This window comes from Perognathus longimembris, chromosome 1 (genome assembly GCF_023159225.1).
Source record: "Perognathus longimembris pacificus isolate PPM17 chromosome 1, ASM2315922v1, whole genome shotgun sequence".
Lineage (NCBI taxonomy): Eukaryota > Metazoa > Chordata > Mammalia > Rodentia > Heteromyidae > Perognathus > Perognathus longimembris.
The window spans coordinates 75,251,644-75,264,335 of NC_063161.1; the positions used below are offsets into that span (position 1 = coordinate 75,251,644).

Here is a 12,692-nt window from a genome sequence, read left to right on the forward strand (position 1 = left end):
TTAACATAATGGACAACTCAAAGAACTATGTTTCCAAGAGAATTAAGACTGTAGAAGCATGAATTAGCACCTAGGAAGTACAGAGAAATTGAGAAAAGGAAAGCTCTCTGCTGAGCTTATCTGAGAGGATTCCCACTGGCATCTAAGGGTAGCTTCCTCCAGAGTATGGGGGCAGGCAGACTCCACCACTTCACGTCCCAGTGCTGGGTGATGGCAGGTGTAGCAAGCTGACATGTTTGGTAATGTGCATTAAATAAAGGACAAAAACCTTATATACTTTCCCTGGTTTCCGAGTTTGTAGTTTACTCTTGGGAAGACATTGGGAAACCAAAGGACCCTTGCTTTAACTGCTTGGAACCCACACTGTTCAAAATGGTGCATCGGAAAAATCTCACAGGGACACTACTGACAATCTGTAGAGATCAAACTGGAAAAATTATTTTCAGTACTATCATCAGGGTATGAAAAGTTCCACTGGGAACAGAGAAGGTTCCATAATGGGCCAGCATTATGGCTCCCTCCTATAGTCATAGCTATTCAGGAGGTAGAAATCAGGACCGGTGTTCGAGGTCAATACAGGCAAAAAGTTACTGAGAGCCCCCATCTAAATAAACAGGCTGGGCATGGTGGCTCATGCCTGTAATTCCAGCTATGTGGGAGATACAAGTAGGTAGGAGGTTGGCAGTCCAGACAATCCCCCAGAAACTAGCATAAAGGCTGGGAATATGGCCTAGTGGTAGAGTGCTTGCCTCGCATACATGAAGCCCTGGGTTCAATTCCCCAGCACCACATATACCAAAAAGGCCAGAAGTTCGGGCTGGGAATATGGCCTAGTGGCAAGAGTGCTTGCCTCCCATACATGAAGCCCTACGTTCGATTCCCCAGCACCACATATATGGAAAACGGCCAGAAGTGGCGCTGTGGCTCAATGGCAGAGTGCTAGCCTTGAGCAAAAAGAGGCCAGGGACAGTGCTCAGGCTCTGAGTCCAATTGGCAAAAAAAAAAAAAAAAAATTAAAAAAAGGCCAGAAGTGGCGCTATGGCTCAAGTGGTAGAGTGCTAGCCTTGAGCAAAAGGAAGCCAGGGACAGTACTCAGGCCCTGAGTCCCAAAGCCCCAGGACTGGCAAAAAAAACAAAAAAGCGAACAGAAACTAGCATGAGACTCTACTTGAAGAGTAACTAAAGCAAAAAGAGTTGGGAGTGTGGCTCAAATGGTAGACTGCCTGCCTAGCAAGTGCAAATCCCTGAGGCCAAGCCCCAGTACTGTCAAGAAAAAGAGAAGTTTCCACACTGCAGGTAGCAGCCAGACTGCAGTAGTTAATATTAGTGTGTGCATTTAATGCGGTGTTCTTTGGTAAGATGGCATTAACCACTTGGAGGAAAACTACCTGTTTACAAGATGGTTCTTAACTGAAGGCAGGACTGCTGCAGGGTATATTTACAACTGTGGGGGACTAAATGCCCACAATGCACAGCGCTGCCCCCCACAACACAGGTCCTCAGGCCACAAATGTCAGTAGGTACTGAGGCTGGACAATTCTGAAAGAGGGGTACATGCCTGTTGAGGGCTGGCTGGCTGGCTATGAAGTAATAAGTACAGTACAGAGGCTACAGTCCACACTCTCTGACCGAGGGCCTGCCCCTTCTATCAAACCACTCCGCAAACAAGAAGCCAGGCTGGGTACCACATGCCTGCTGCAATCCTAGCACTCAGGAGTCTGAGGCAGGAGGATCACAAGTTCAAGGTCAGTCATGGATACAAACCCAAAATTTACCAAAAAGAAGAGTATTGAGTGGATAGGGGAACAGATGAGAAGCTTGATCCCAATCCTCCCTTGGCTGAACTGGACAGTAACACTGTGTAACCTAAAACTGTTATTTTGAATCTTTAACCTCTGACTAAACAGGACCTCAAAGTTAAGGTTAAAGACAAAAAGTCCAGGATTTAGGAGGGAGTACATCTAAATACTTTTTGATTCATTTCAGTGGACCAACAACATGAAATAATGCTGAAGGCAAATACTCATTAAACATCAAAATGAAAATAATTAACACAGAGAACATATGCACAGCAGACACCACTGAGTGGTTTTCTTTCTTTTTTTAGCATATTTATAATTTTACATATTTACTTATTGATATATCTTCTATCTTTACATCTATCTTTACAATTAGAAAATTATTTCAAACTGTGGAAGGGTGGTAACATCAAGTGCCTTTCACATACCCTTAATAGAGCAATGATTTCTTCTCGCCTTTAACAGGCAGTAATTCACCTAGAGCCAAACTCCAGTCAAAGCTGCCCCAGCAGCATGTTGACAAAACTCTCACAGAAGCCTTAAGGAGTATATTTCAGTAACTCAATAAATAGTGCTTTATTATCTACTGTACCTCCCCTGAAGAAAGAAAAACAAACGATCCCACAACTGTACCTTGAAAATGCCCTGACACCCAAGTAAGGAAGTTCTACTCTGGATCCCACTCGGTGACCTGTGCAGAGACCCCGACATTCAGGTCCAGAAGTACCATCCACGGAAGCCCCTCACCCCGCGTACACTTGAGGCTGCAAGGGTGGAGGCAGTTTGTCATTTTCCACATTTTCAGAGTCAATGGCTGCTAAGGGCTGACTTGGAGGCTTAATTTCAAGTGGGTATTTCTCGACAATGTCTTGCACCTCCTTTGCAATCCCATCCGTCCAATCTATTAAGTCTTTTTCCAGTTTCTTGGCCTCACTCATGAGCCTTTCCTGCCGTTCATTCAACTGAGACAGGAGGTCCAAGTTCTTGTACATCTGCTCCACACCCCAGCAAGAGTCAGGAGACCAACTCTCGGCCTCTTGCTTCCGAGGGGAACTCTGGCCACACATGTAGCGGTCAAAGTCCTCCTGACTTAGATTCAGTGACCGGGCGTCTAACTTCTCAATGAAAGCCACAGCGCAGCACTGCCAAGAGGAGAGAAAGGGGTTGCGATCAAATTAGAAAACATACTCAGACACTTCAACATCACAAACCACCAAGTCTGCTGGGGGAGGGGGGGTGCTTCATGCCTGTAATCCTAGCTATTGAGGAGGATGAGATCTGGGAATCATGGTTTGAAGCCAGCTCGGGCAGAATAATCTGTGAAACGCTTATCTTCCTCCAATTAGCCATCAAAAAGCCAAAAAAGAGCTGTGGCTCAAGAGATAGAGAATAATAAAGTATAAGGACAATGCCCGGGCCCAGAGATCAAACCCCAGGACTGGCACAAAACAAAACACCACGTCATGCCAGGTGTGTTTCTCTTTTGAGGAGGTCCAGGGCCAACCAAATGTGAGGTATACCTCCCCAGATCCCATAAAATAACTCCCTTCCGCACTCTGGCTTAGGTACAGCAGCCCTGGTACAGCCAAGCTCCAGTAACAGGGACTGGGCATAGGCAAGCAGTGATGTGCAGCCCATGAGCACAGAGCACTGGAAGTGCCCAGTTACACGGACATCCATGCATACTCCCCTGTGCAGACTCAGCTTTTCTACAAGGGAAGGCAGAGCATGAAGAGAAAACTTGAGACAGGAACACTGGTGAAGTGGTAAAGTTTCTGTTTTGAATGAAACTCCTTCCTTCAAGGGTGGTGACATAGACCTGTGACCAGGCAAGACAGTGCAGGGAGAGAGAACATCAAGGAATAACAATTCAGGGGAAGGTGACACGCAGGAAGTCGAACTCTGGAAGCCCAAAACAAGAGGCCTTGGCAAAGGAAGAGTAGAGTGTTATTAAAAGCAGAGAGAGCTATGTCTTTAATGTCCTATCAAAGCCCAGGGTGAAGCATCTTAAGAGAGGAAGCGCACAGCGGGGTGATGATGCCCCTATACTGGAGGGTGTCAGCCTGACCTGGCCACAGCTTCCCTAGCCTGAGAACTCTCACTTGTCACAGGCCTGTCACTATCCTCAGCTCCTCTCCATGACCCCCACTGCCCAAGCTCACCAGGTTGGTGAAGTAGTAGCCGTCCTCTCCCGTCATCAGGCGGCTAGGGTTGCAGAAACGCGTGATATACTGGATGTTGGACTGCAGGCGTGGAGGATTACCCTTCAACACAATGTAGATGAGAGTGGGCAGGAAGTCATCTGCAGACGCCGGCTCATTCTTAGTGATCTTGATGGCGTTGAAAATGTGCTTGCTGCACCTGGTGATACAGGCCAGCTTATCTCGAGGTACCCGCTTTGAGTCCATTTCAATGATATCTACAAAGTACAAGAGCCAGCACTAGCTATGAGAGACGTAATACATGTAACAACAGGATAATGTATTTTTCTTCCTTTCCTTCTCTTTTGTATGCGTGCACACACCTGTATGTGCACTAATACTGGGGCCTGAACTCAAGGCTTTACAATTGCTACCACTTGAGCCAGGCCTGCACTTCCACTTTCTGCTGGTTAATTGGGGATAAGCATCTCAAATATTTGTATGCCCAGACAGGCTTTGAATTGTGGGCCTAAGGTCTCAGCCTCCTGAGTAGTTAGGATTATAGGAGTGAGCCACTAGTATTTTTATTTTTATTTTTTTCAGTATGGGTGTTTGAACACAGAAACTCACATTTGATAGGCAGGTGTTCTACTCTGAGCCACATCCTAGCCCTTTTTGCTTTAGTACTTTTTCAGCTTAGGACCAGCTTACAAGTCTCCTTTGTATGCCTCCCACACAGCTGAGGTTACAGGTGGACACCACTGTGTCCAGCTTTATTGGTTAGGAAACGATCTTAAGTTTATTTCAGGGATAACTTTGAACTGTGTGATCCTCCTAACTGCAACTTCCTGAGTATCTGGGATTACAAGTGTGAGCCATCATGCCTAGCAGAATAATTTTTTTTATTTATTTTTATTTTTTGCCAGTCCTGGGCCTTGGACTCAGGGCCTGAGCACTGTCCCTGGCTTCTTTTTGCTCAAGGCTAGCACTCTGCCACTTGAGCCACAGCGCCACTTCTGGCCATTTTCTATATATGTGGTGCTAGGGAATTGAACTCAGGGCTTCATGTATACAAGGCGAGTGCTCTACCACTAGGCCATATTCTCAGCCCCTAGCAGAATAATTTTGAAGGCAGTTTATGGAGATTACCTCATTAGCCCATTGTCCAGCATTTAATATATGAACTTAAGACACCAAACCAAAGGACAAGTTTACACAGAACATAACAACCAGTTTTAGGCGCCGATGGCTCACACCTGTAATCTTAGCTACTCAGAGGCTGAGAGCTGAGGAGCAAGCTTTGAAGCCAGCCTGAGCAGAAAAGTCCTTGTGAAACTCTTAGGTTCAATTAACCACTCAAAAACTGGGAAGTGGCCTGTGGCTCAAATGGTAGAGCACTAGCCTGAGCTGAAGAGCTCAGGGACAGTACTCAGGTCCTGAGTTCAAGCCCTACAACCAACCAAAAAAAAATAATACCCCCAAACCTCCCATAAGCCTAAGCCAGGAGCCAGGCAGGATACTCCACAGGGTATCCTAAATGGACCTGATTATCCACTTGGTAGCCAAGAGGAGTGAGGTCCAGAGAGGTTAAATGACTTGTCAGCTTGTACAGACAGCAAGCGGCAAGGTGAAGATCTGAAACAAACCTAACCTAAAACTCATCTTCTGGCCACAGAGGGAAACTATCTAAACTCCAGGAGAAAGAAGGTGCTTTTCCAAGTCTTTTTATAACAGTAACTCTGTTGCATCCATGCTAGCTCTACTTGGTCTTAAAGGAGTTTACCTGCTCTTCTGAATGCATCAAAAGAAAAAACTAACTCTTGCAAACTGCTTCTACTACATTCCAGTGTATGTGTGTGTGCATGTGCTCATGCACACAAGTGCGCTGGTCCTGCAGCTTGAACTCAGTGTCTGGGCACTGAGATTTTTTTGCTGAAAGCTAGTGCTCTACCAACCCCTTTGAGCCACAGCTCCACTTCCAGCTTTTTGGTGGTTAATTGGAGATAAGTCTCATGAACTTTCCTGCAGAGGTTGGCTTTGAACCATGATTCTTAGATCTCAAGGTCCTGAATAGCTAGGATTACAGGCATGAGCTACCAGCATCCAGTCATTCTAATGTATCTTTAACAGCTGTTCTTTTGTTTTTTTTTTGGTGCCCAGTACTGAGGCCTGAACTCCGAGCCTAGGCAATGTCCCTGAGCTTTTTCACTCTAGGCTAGTACACTACTACTTGAGCCACAGCTCTGTACCCAGCTTTTTGCTGGCTAATTGGAGATAATAACCTCACAGACTTTTCCTGCCTCAGCTGGCTCTGAACCATGAGTCTCGGATCTTAGCCTCCAGAGTATTATAGGTGTAATCCTACGGGTGCCTGGCTTATTTTAGGAATACTTCAATGACTTTTTGCTCAGTAAGGAAGTATAGACCAGTATCATAACAAAATGTTAATGTAAAGGGGAAATATCCGAACATAAAGGGTCTCAGTTTGACTGACCTGTGATTGCCTTCACCACCATATCAGACACTTCTGGAATTTCTTCATTAACAGGGACACAGAGCATCTGAGGTGTAACCCAGTGCAGGGCTCTACAGAAAGAGAGCAACAGTCAAGAAGGGTTCCAAGAAGGTGCTATGGTCTGGAATCCCATGGTTTCCTTCAGTTAGGGAAAATGAGGTATCACTGATGAATTCTGGAGTCCCAGGGTCAAGCACTTAACCCCAGCACACAAGAGCTGGACCCCTGGACAAGGTAGCTCTGCACTCACCCTGGGAGAAAGTAGTGTCCCTGGTGAGAGGGGATTTTACCAAGGCAAAGGAATTCTCCATACATTCCCTGGCCTCACAGTCTAGCATGTTAATGTCCTTTTACTGTCTGCTTTCAAACCAAAGCCCAATAATCTGTCCTCTGCCTCAAGTACAGTGCCTTCCTGGCCATACCTCACTTCCCTCCAGCTCTGCTGCTGGCCTAATCTTTCACTTTGTCAAAGCTCTTAGCCTATCCCTCATGCCAATACCTGTAGTTACTTCTGACCCTGAGGACAGGCTCAGCACCAACATCTTGCTTCGGGTGTGCCATCTCCAAGCACAGACTACTGAGTGCCCACTCTGCATGGGCCTCAGTTGGGATTCCCATTCAACAGGGACAATGTGCAGGAAAGGAAGCCACAGCTGAACTGTGTGGGTTGGGGTAGGACTAGGGAAGACTAGCAAGGTTTCTTAGGAGATGGTATAGCAAGTCTGACAGGAATGGACCAGAAGAAATAAGTATGTCCTCTCCCCCAACACCCTCATCATGCACAGCCCAGGAACTGTGGAGCCCTCCACTGCTTGCTCTACTGGTGAGAATGAGGAGAGAACACTTATTGCCTGCACATGGAAACTCAGCTTCCTTCCTGACAATACAGCTCAGGAAATAAGGAATAAATCCTCCTGGTCCTTGGAACATTTCAAGATCTCAAATGCCAACAAGCTACCTGGAGTGGGTGACCAAGCAAGGCCAGACCAGCGCTCATGTGAGAACCTGGCAGGAAGGTAGACAGCAGGCCCTGTCAAAGGCCTTATTTTCCCACAATGTGTCCCCATTAGTGGGAAGAACAGAGACAAAGCAGAAAAAGAACCTAATCCTCTTCTGAATGGCAAGGTCTTTCTTCTCGTCATCAGTGGTCTCCGGGCAAAATACATGTTTGTACAGGCGTGTCATGATGTACTTCTCAATCTGGTCCATTATCTTCTCAACTCTTTCTGGAGGCACTGAAATGTACAAATAGACACAAAACTTCAAGAAGGACTTTAAAGAGGATGTTTTCACAGTATTTTCTACATTGTAAAACTCAATCACTAGAAATAGATTAAACACACCAAGTCAAGAAAGATTTAAAAATACCCTGTTTAGGGTTGGGAAACTGGATTAGTGGTAGAGTGCTTGCCTAGCATGCATGAAGCCCTGAATTTGATTCCTCCGTACCACATAAACAGAAAAGGCCAGAAGTGGCACTGTGGCTCAAGTGGTAGAGTGCTAGCCTTGAGCAAAAGAAGTTCAGTCAGGGGCTGGGTATGTAGCCTAGTGGTAGAGTGCTTGCCTTGTATAGATGAAGCCCTGGGTTTTATTTCTCAGCACCACACATATAGAAAAAGCCAGAAGTGGCACTGTGGCTCAAGTTGTAGAGTGCTAGCCCTGAGCAAAAAGAAGCCAGGGACAGTGCTCAGGCCCTGAGTTCAAGCCTCAGGACTGGTAAAAAATAAAAAATAAAAAAGTTCAGACAGTGCTTCCACCCTGAGTTCAAGTCCCAGGACTGGCAAAATAATAATAATTATTATTATTCCCTGTTTAAAACAAAAATGAACTACCTCCACCCTGAGTCTGCCTTTAATCAGAATCCCACTTGTATTTTACTCTGCCCTGTGGGGACCTATAGGTGTGTGTTTCACCACTCCAGGGGACACAAGAAAGTCCTAAGACTGATGAGGCTGGCAGGTACCCGTTATGTCTCTGAGGCTCATGGTAAAAGCACACACATGCCAACTACCCAGATGGATGTGTGCTACGAGCATGCAGAAGACATCAATGCAAGTGCACAGCCAGAGAAGACTACATCAGGGTTCTCAATGTTCTGCTGCCACAACGCCTTAGGGTTCCATGATCATAAAGATGATCCCAAGGCAGGGGCCCATTCAGCAAATTTTCCACATAGATTGAAAGGTTTTAATCTGTTTCATCTTGACCCTTTATTATTTCTCAACAACCACCTTACTGTTCTGATTGTCATGGGAACTTAAGTGGTATCATTCCAGGCACTGGTATGAGGCAAGCTATGGGGATGTCAGCAAAGTGGCTATCAGATAGCCTGAGAGAAAGAGGAGTTGTGCTGCCCCTACAACTACATGAAGTCCTAGGACTGGCTGGCAATGTTGTTACCTTTTCCACGAGTCTGCATCCGTTCAGCCACAGTCTGGTAAAAGTCCTGCGTACATTCTGACTGCTCTTCAATGCTCAACTCCTGAAACCATGGGACAAAGAGGTTACTTGGTAGCTGAATAAAGTTCATAAGCACAACTCTCAATTTAAGGAGTTTTCACATACACACACACACACACACACATACACACATATATGTATATGGGGTATGTACATTATATGTATACAGGAGTTTTCACATACACACACATACACACATATATGTATATGGGGTATGTACATTATATGTATACCCATATGTATTATGTATGTATGGGTGTGTATATATGTAATATATGTATGCATATATGTTTGTGTGTATATGTACAGATATATGTATGTACACACATACAGTGCTAATCCTGAGGCTTGACCTCAGAGCCTGAGCTCTGACCTTGAGATTTTTTGCTCAAGCTGTGGCACTTGGGCCACAGCTCCATTCTGTGTTTTTGGTGATTAATTAGAGGTAAGAGTCTCACAGACTTTCCTGTCTAGACTGACTTTGAACCGTGATCCTTAAGATTTCAGCTTCATGAAAGCTAGGATTACAGGTGCCTAGGGTTAAAGTGGCCTTTGTTCTACACCATCTCCATGAGAGTATTTGTGCTGGAGAACAGAGAGCAAAGATCAGGTTAAATTGCTGCCTTATAAAAAAGATTCAAGAGCACAAGTTCAAGGTTCCTCTCGTCTGACAGTGCTCACAGAGGAGCATCTTGATCTCCGCTTGGAAAGCAAGAAAGTCCCTCCCCAGGGAATCCATGCAGCCCTGATGGTGCAAGAGCCACTGCCAGCAGGGGTCATAAACCAACCCAGGAGACTCATGCCTCCTACAGGGATCCAGTCCTACCAGAGCAATGTCAGACGGACTACTTCAGCTGCAAGACCCTCTACAGTTCCTACCCAAGGAGCTCAATTACAGCAGGTTTGTGTTCAAGCACAGATACACTGGTGGGAACATGTAATGCAGTTCTGAAAACATGCACTTTTCTAGATGTGGTGTGCATGCAGTAAAGGGTGCCCAACCACAGGCACATAGACTAGAGAACAAAAGTGTGGGAAAAGATGCAGGAAGGAGGCATCTCTATTCTGGACCTCAGAAAACCACTATGAGCTCCAGTGCAGCAGGGACAAGGGTAGTTCACAGGCAGGACAGCGTATCCAAGTAGGAACAAATCTTTCTGTTGGGAAGATCCTCTCCATAGGTTCAGAAAGCCCCCAAAGTAGCAGTTAGTGAGAGCTCGAAGGCACCTTCCACACTCATGGACTTCAATGCCTCTCAGGAAGTGCACTAAGTACACTTGAGTCTCAATAAGATGCCAAGATTAGTGACTTGAAGCTAGCTAGGTGAGTTGAGCTTCCCTAGGACAGTTTATAGAACGTCTGCTCCATGTTAGGAATGTGCCTGGCATCAAGCTAGATCCTGAAGATACATGAGACACATGCATGGGTCACTGTGTAGCATACCTACAATCAGCCATCCTGTATACCAGTGCCCTAACAACAGGATACACTCAGACACTGTGTAAACCAATGCTCTCACGAAAGGATACACACATGCATGGGTCACTGTGTAGCATACCTACAATCAGCCATCCTGTATACCAGTGCCCTAACAACAGGATACACTCAGACACTGTGTAAACCAATGCTCTCACGAAAGGATACACACAGTCATCATGTAATACTAGTGCTGTCACAAAAGGATACACTCAGACACCGTGTACACCAGCACTCTCACAATAGGATAAACTCAGCCATCATGTACACCAGCACTCTCATGACTGGATACACTAAGACACTGTGTACATCAGTGCCATCACAAAAGGATACACTCAGCCATCATGTACACTAGCACCCTCATGAAGGATAAATTCAGCCATTGTGTAGACTAGCCCTCTCACAACAGGATGCACTCAGCCATTGTGTACACCTGTGTTCCCACAACAGTGGGATCTAAAGCCACAGCCAGGCTTCTGATATACCTACTGCCTGATTCACCTCCCCTCCCTACTTTTGTACACAGATTAAAAAGTCAACTAAACTGGGTGCCGGTGGCTCATGCCTGTAATCCTAATTACTCAGAAGGCTGAGATTACAAGGGTTGCGGTTCGAAGCCAGCCCAGGCAGCAAACTCCATGAGACTCTTATCTCCAATTAATTACAGAAAATGTCAGAAATGGTACCACAGCTCAAGTGCTAGAGTGCTAAACTTAAGCAAAAGGAGCTTAGGAACAGCATCCAGACCCAGAGCTCAAGGCCCAGGACTGGGGGGAAAAAAGTCAACTGAATGGCTGAAGAAAGAATACATTATGCTTCTCAGCACAAGAAAAGCAAATTGGAGACATTTTCTGAAATACAATACTGTGCAGTATCTACACTATAGTAGAGAATGAATGTGATTTAATACTGTTACCTTGTGAACATTCACATGAGCTCTGCTAATAAAAAGTAAAAGTTGCACGCCATATGAACCTTGAAGTTTTCTACCGTAAGGAAGCCTATCACCACATCTCTCATACACAAAAAACCAACAGTGGCTTGCTTCAACTCTAAATGACACTTTTACTAATAAACACTTAGGGACAGAGGGCTGCTTTCACACAGTGTCCCTCCACTTCTAAAGAGCAAATAAAAAAAGTTTCTCACCTTTCCAGACTGAGCTTGATATTTAAAAATTATTTTGACAAAAGTCCACTGCTTATTAGCCTAGTGCTATGTGACAAGCCAGATAGAGCAGTATACATCTTACTCTTCTTCTAATTGCCTTTACCTCTCTGTGAAAGGCCTTTACCTCATAGAAGAGAAGACTTTTAGAGTGAATTCTGAGCTCAACAGACGAAGTAAGTTATGACAAAGGGTGGGCACAAGGTACCAAAAGAGGTGGCAGAGGAGGGCTAATGGGGAGGGTGTACCAAGGTTGATGTGGTCAAAGTGCTTGGCATACAGTTATGAAAATGGGACAATTAAACCTGCTGAAATCACTTTAAGAAGAAGCAAAAGAAAATGAGGGATGAGATGGAACAATGAGTTTGACAGGGTATATACACTGTGTGTGTATGCGTGCACACTCGAGCACACACACACACGATGTGTGTTGCGCACGTGTGTACATATGGAAATGTCCTAATTAATCCCCCAGGACAACCAACAGATGTTAATAAAATGTTAACAAAAAAGGAAGTCAAAGACTAGGAATGTGGTTTAGTGGTGGAGTGCTTGCCTAGCATGCATGAAGCCCTGGGTTCTATTCCTTAGCACTGGATAACCAGAAAAAGCTGGAAGAGGCTCTATGGTTCAAGTGGTAGATAACCTTGAGCAAAAAAAAAAAAAAAAAAAGCCAGGAACAGTGCTCAGGACCTGAGTTCAAGCCCCAGGATTGGCAAAAAAAAAAAAAAAAAAGGAAGTCAAGGGTTGGGAATGTGGCTTAGTGGTAGAGCGCTTGCCTAGCATGCATGAAGTCCTGGGTTCAATTCCTCAGTGCCACATAAAGAGAAAAGCCCAGAAGTGGCACTGTGGCTTCAGTGGTGGATAGCCTTGAGCAAAAGAAGCTCAGGGATAGTGCCCATGCCCTGAGTTCAAGGCCCAGGACTGGCCAAAAAAAAAAGTTTAAACAGAATTACTTGTTGTTTACAAAATCTCTGCCTTTGCAGGCATTCTCATGAGTTAGAAATTCTGGGTTAGACACCAGTGTGGAAGCCACAGTTTTAGTGGAAAAAAACCCAGCTGTAGTACATCAGACAGACCACTGACCCAGTTAGTTCTCAATTTCCTCATGCATAAAATAAAGAGATTGAAACT

At 45.2% G+C, this 12,692-nt stretch overlaps 1 protein-coding gene across 6 annotated transcripts in view; it reads right to left on the bottom strand.

The window, feature by feature from the left end:
* Positions 1-1,186: 1,186 nt before the first annotated feature.
* Rabgef1 (RAB guanine nucleotide exchange factor 1) overlaps positions 1,187-12,692 on the bottom strand; it is a 40,782-nt gene continuing 29,276 nt past the window's right edge. For all 6 annotated transcript variants that reach the window (XM_048329506.1, XM_048329463.1, XM_048329489.1 and 3 more), the window contains 5 exons: positions 8,856-8,937; positions 7,558-7,690; positions 6,435-6,526; positions 3,962-4,218; positions 1,187-2,941 (listed from right to left, as the gene is read on the bottom strand). In XM_048329506.1, the coding sequence (XP_048185463.1) occupies positions 2,543-2,941; positions 3,962-4,218; positions 6,435-6,526; positions 7,558-7,690; positions 8,856-8,937 (963 nt within the window). In that variant the 3' untranslated portion in view covers positions 1,187-2,542. The remainder of the gene's footprint in view (positions 2,942-3,961; positions 4,219-6,434; positions 6,527-7,557; positions 7,691-8,855; positions 8,938-12,692) is intronic.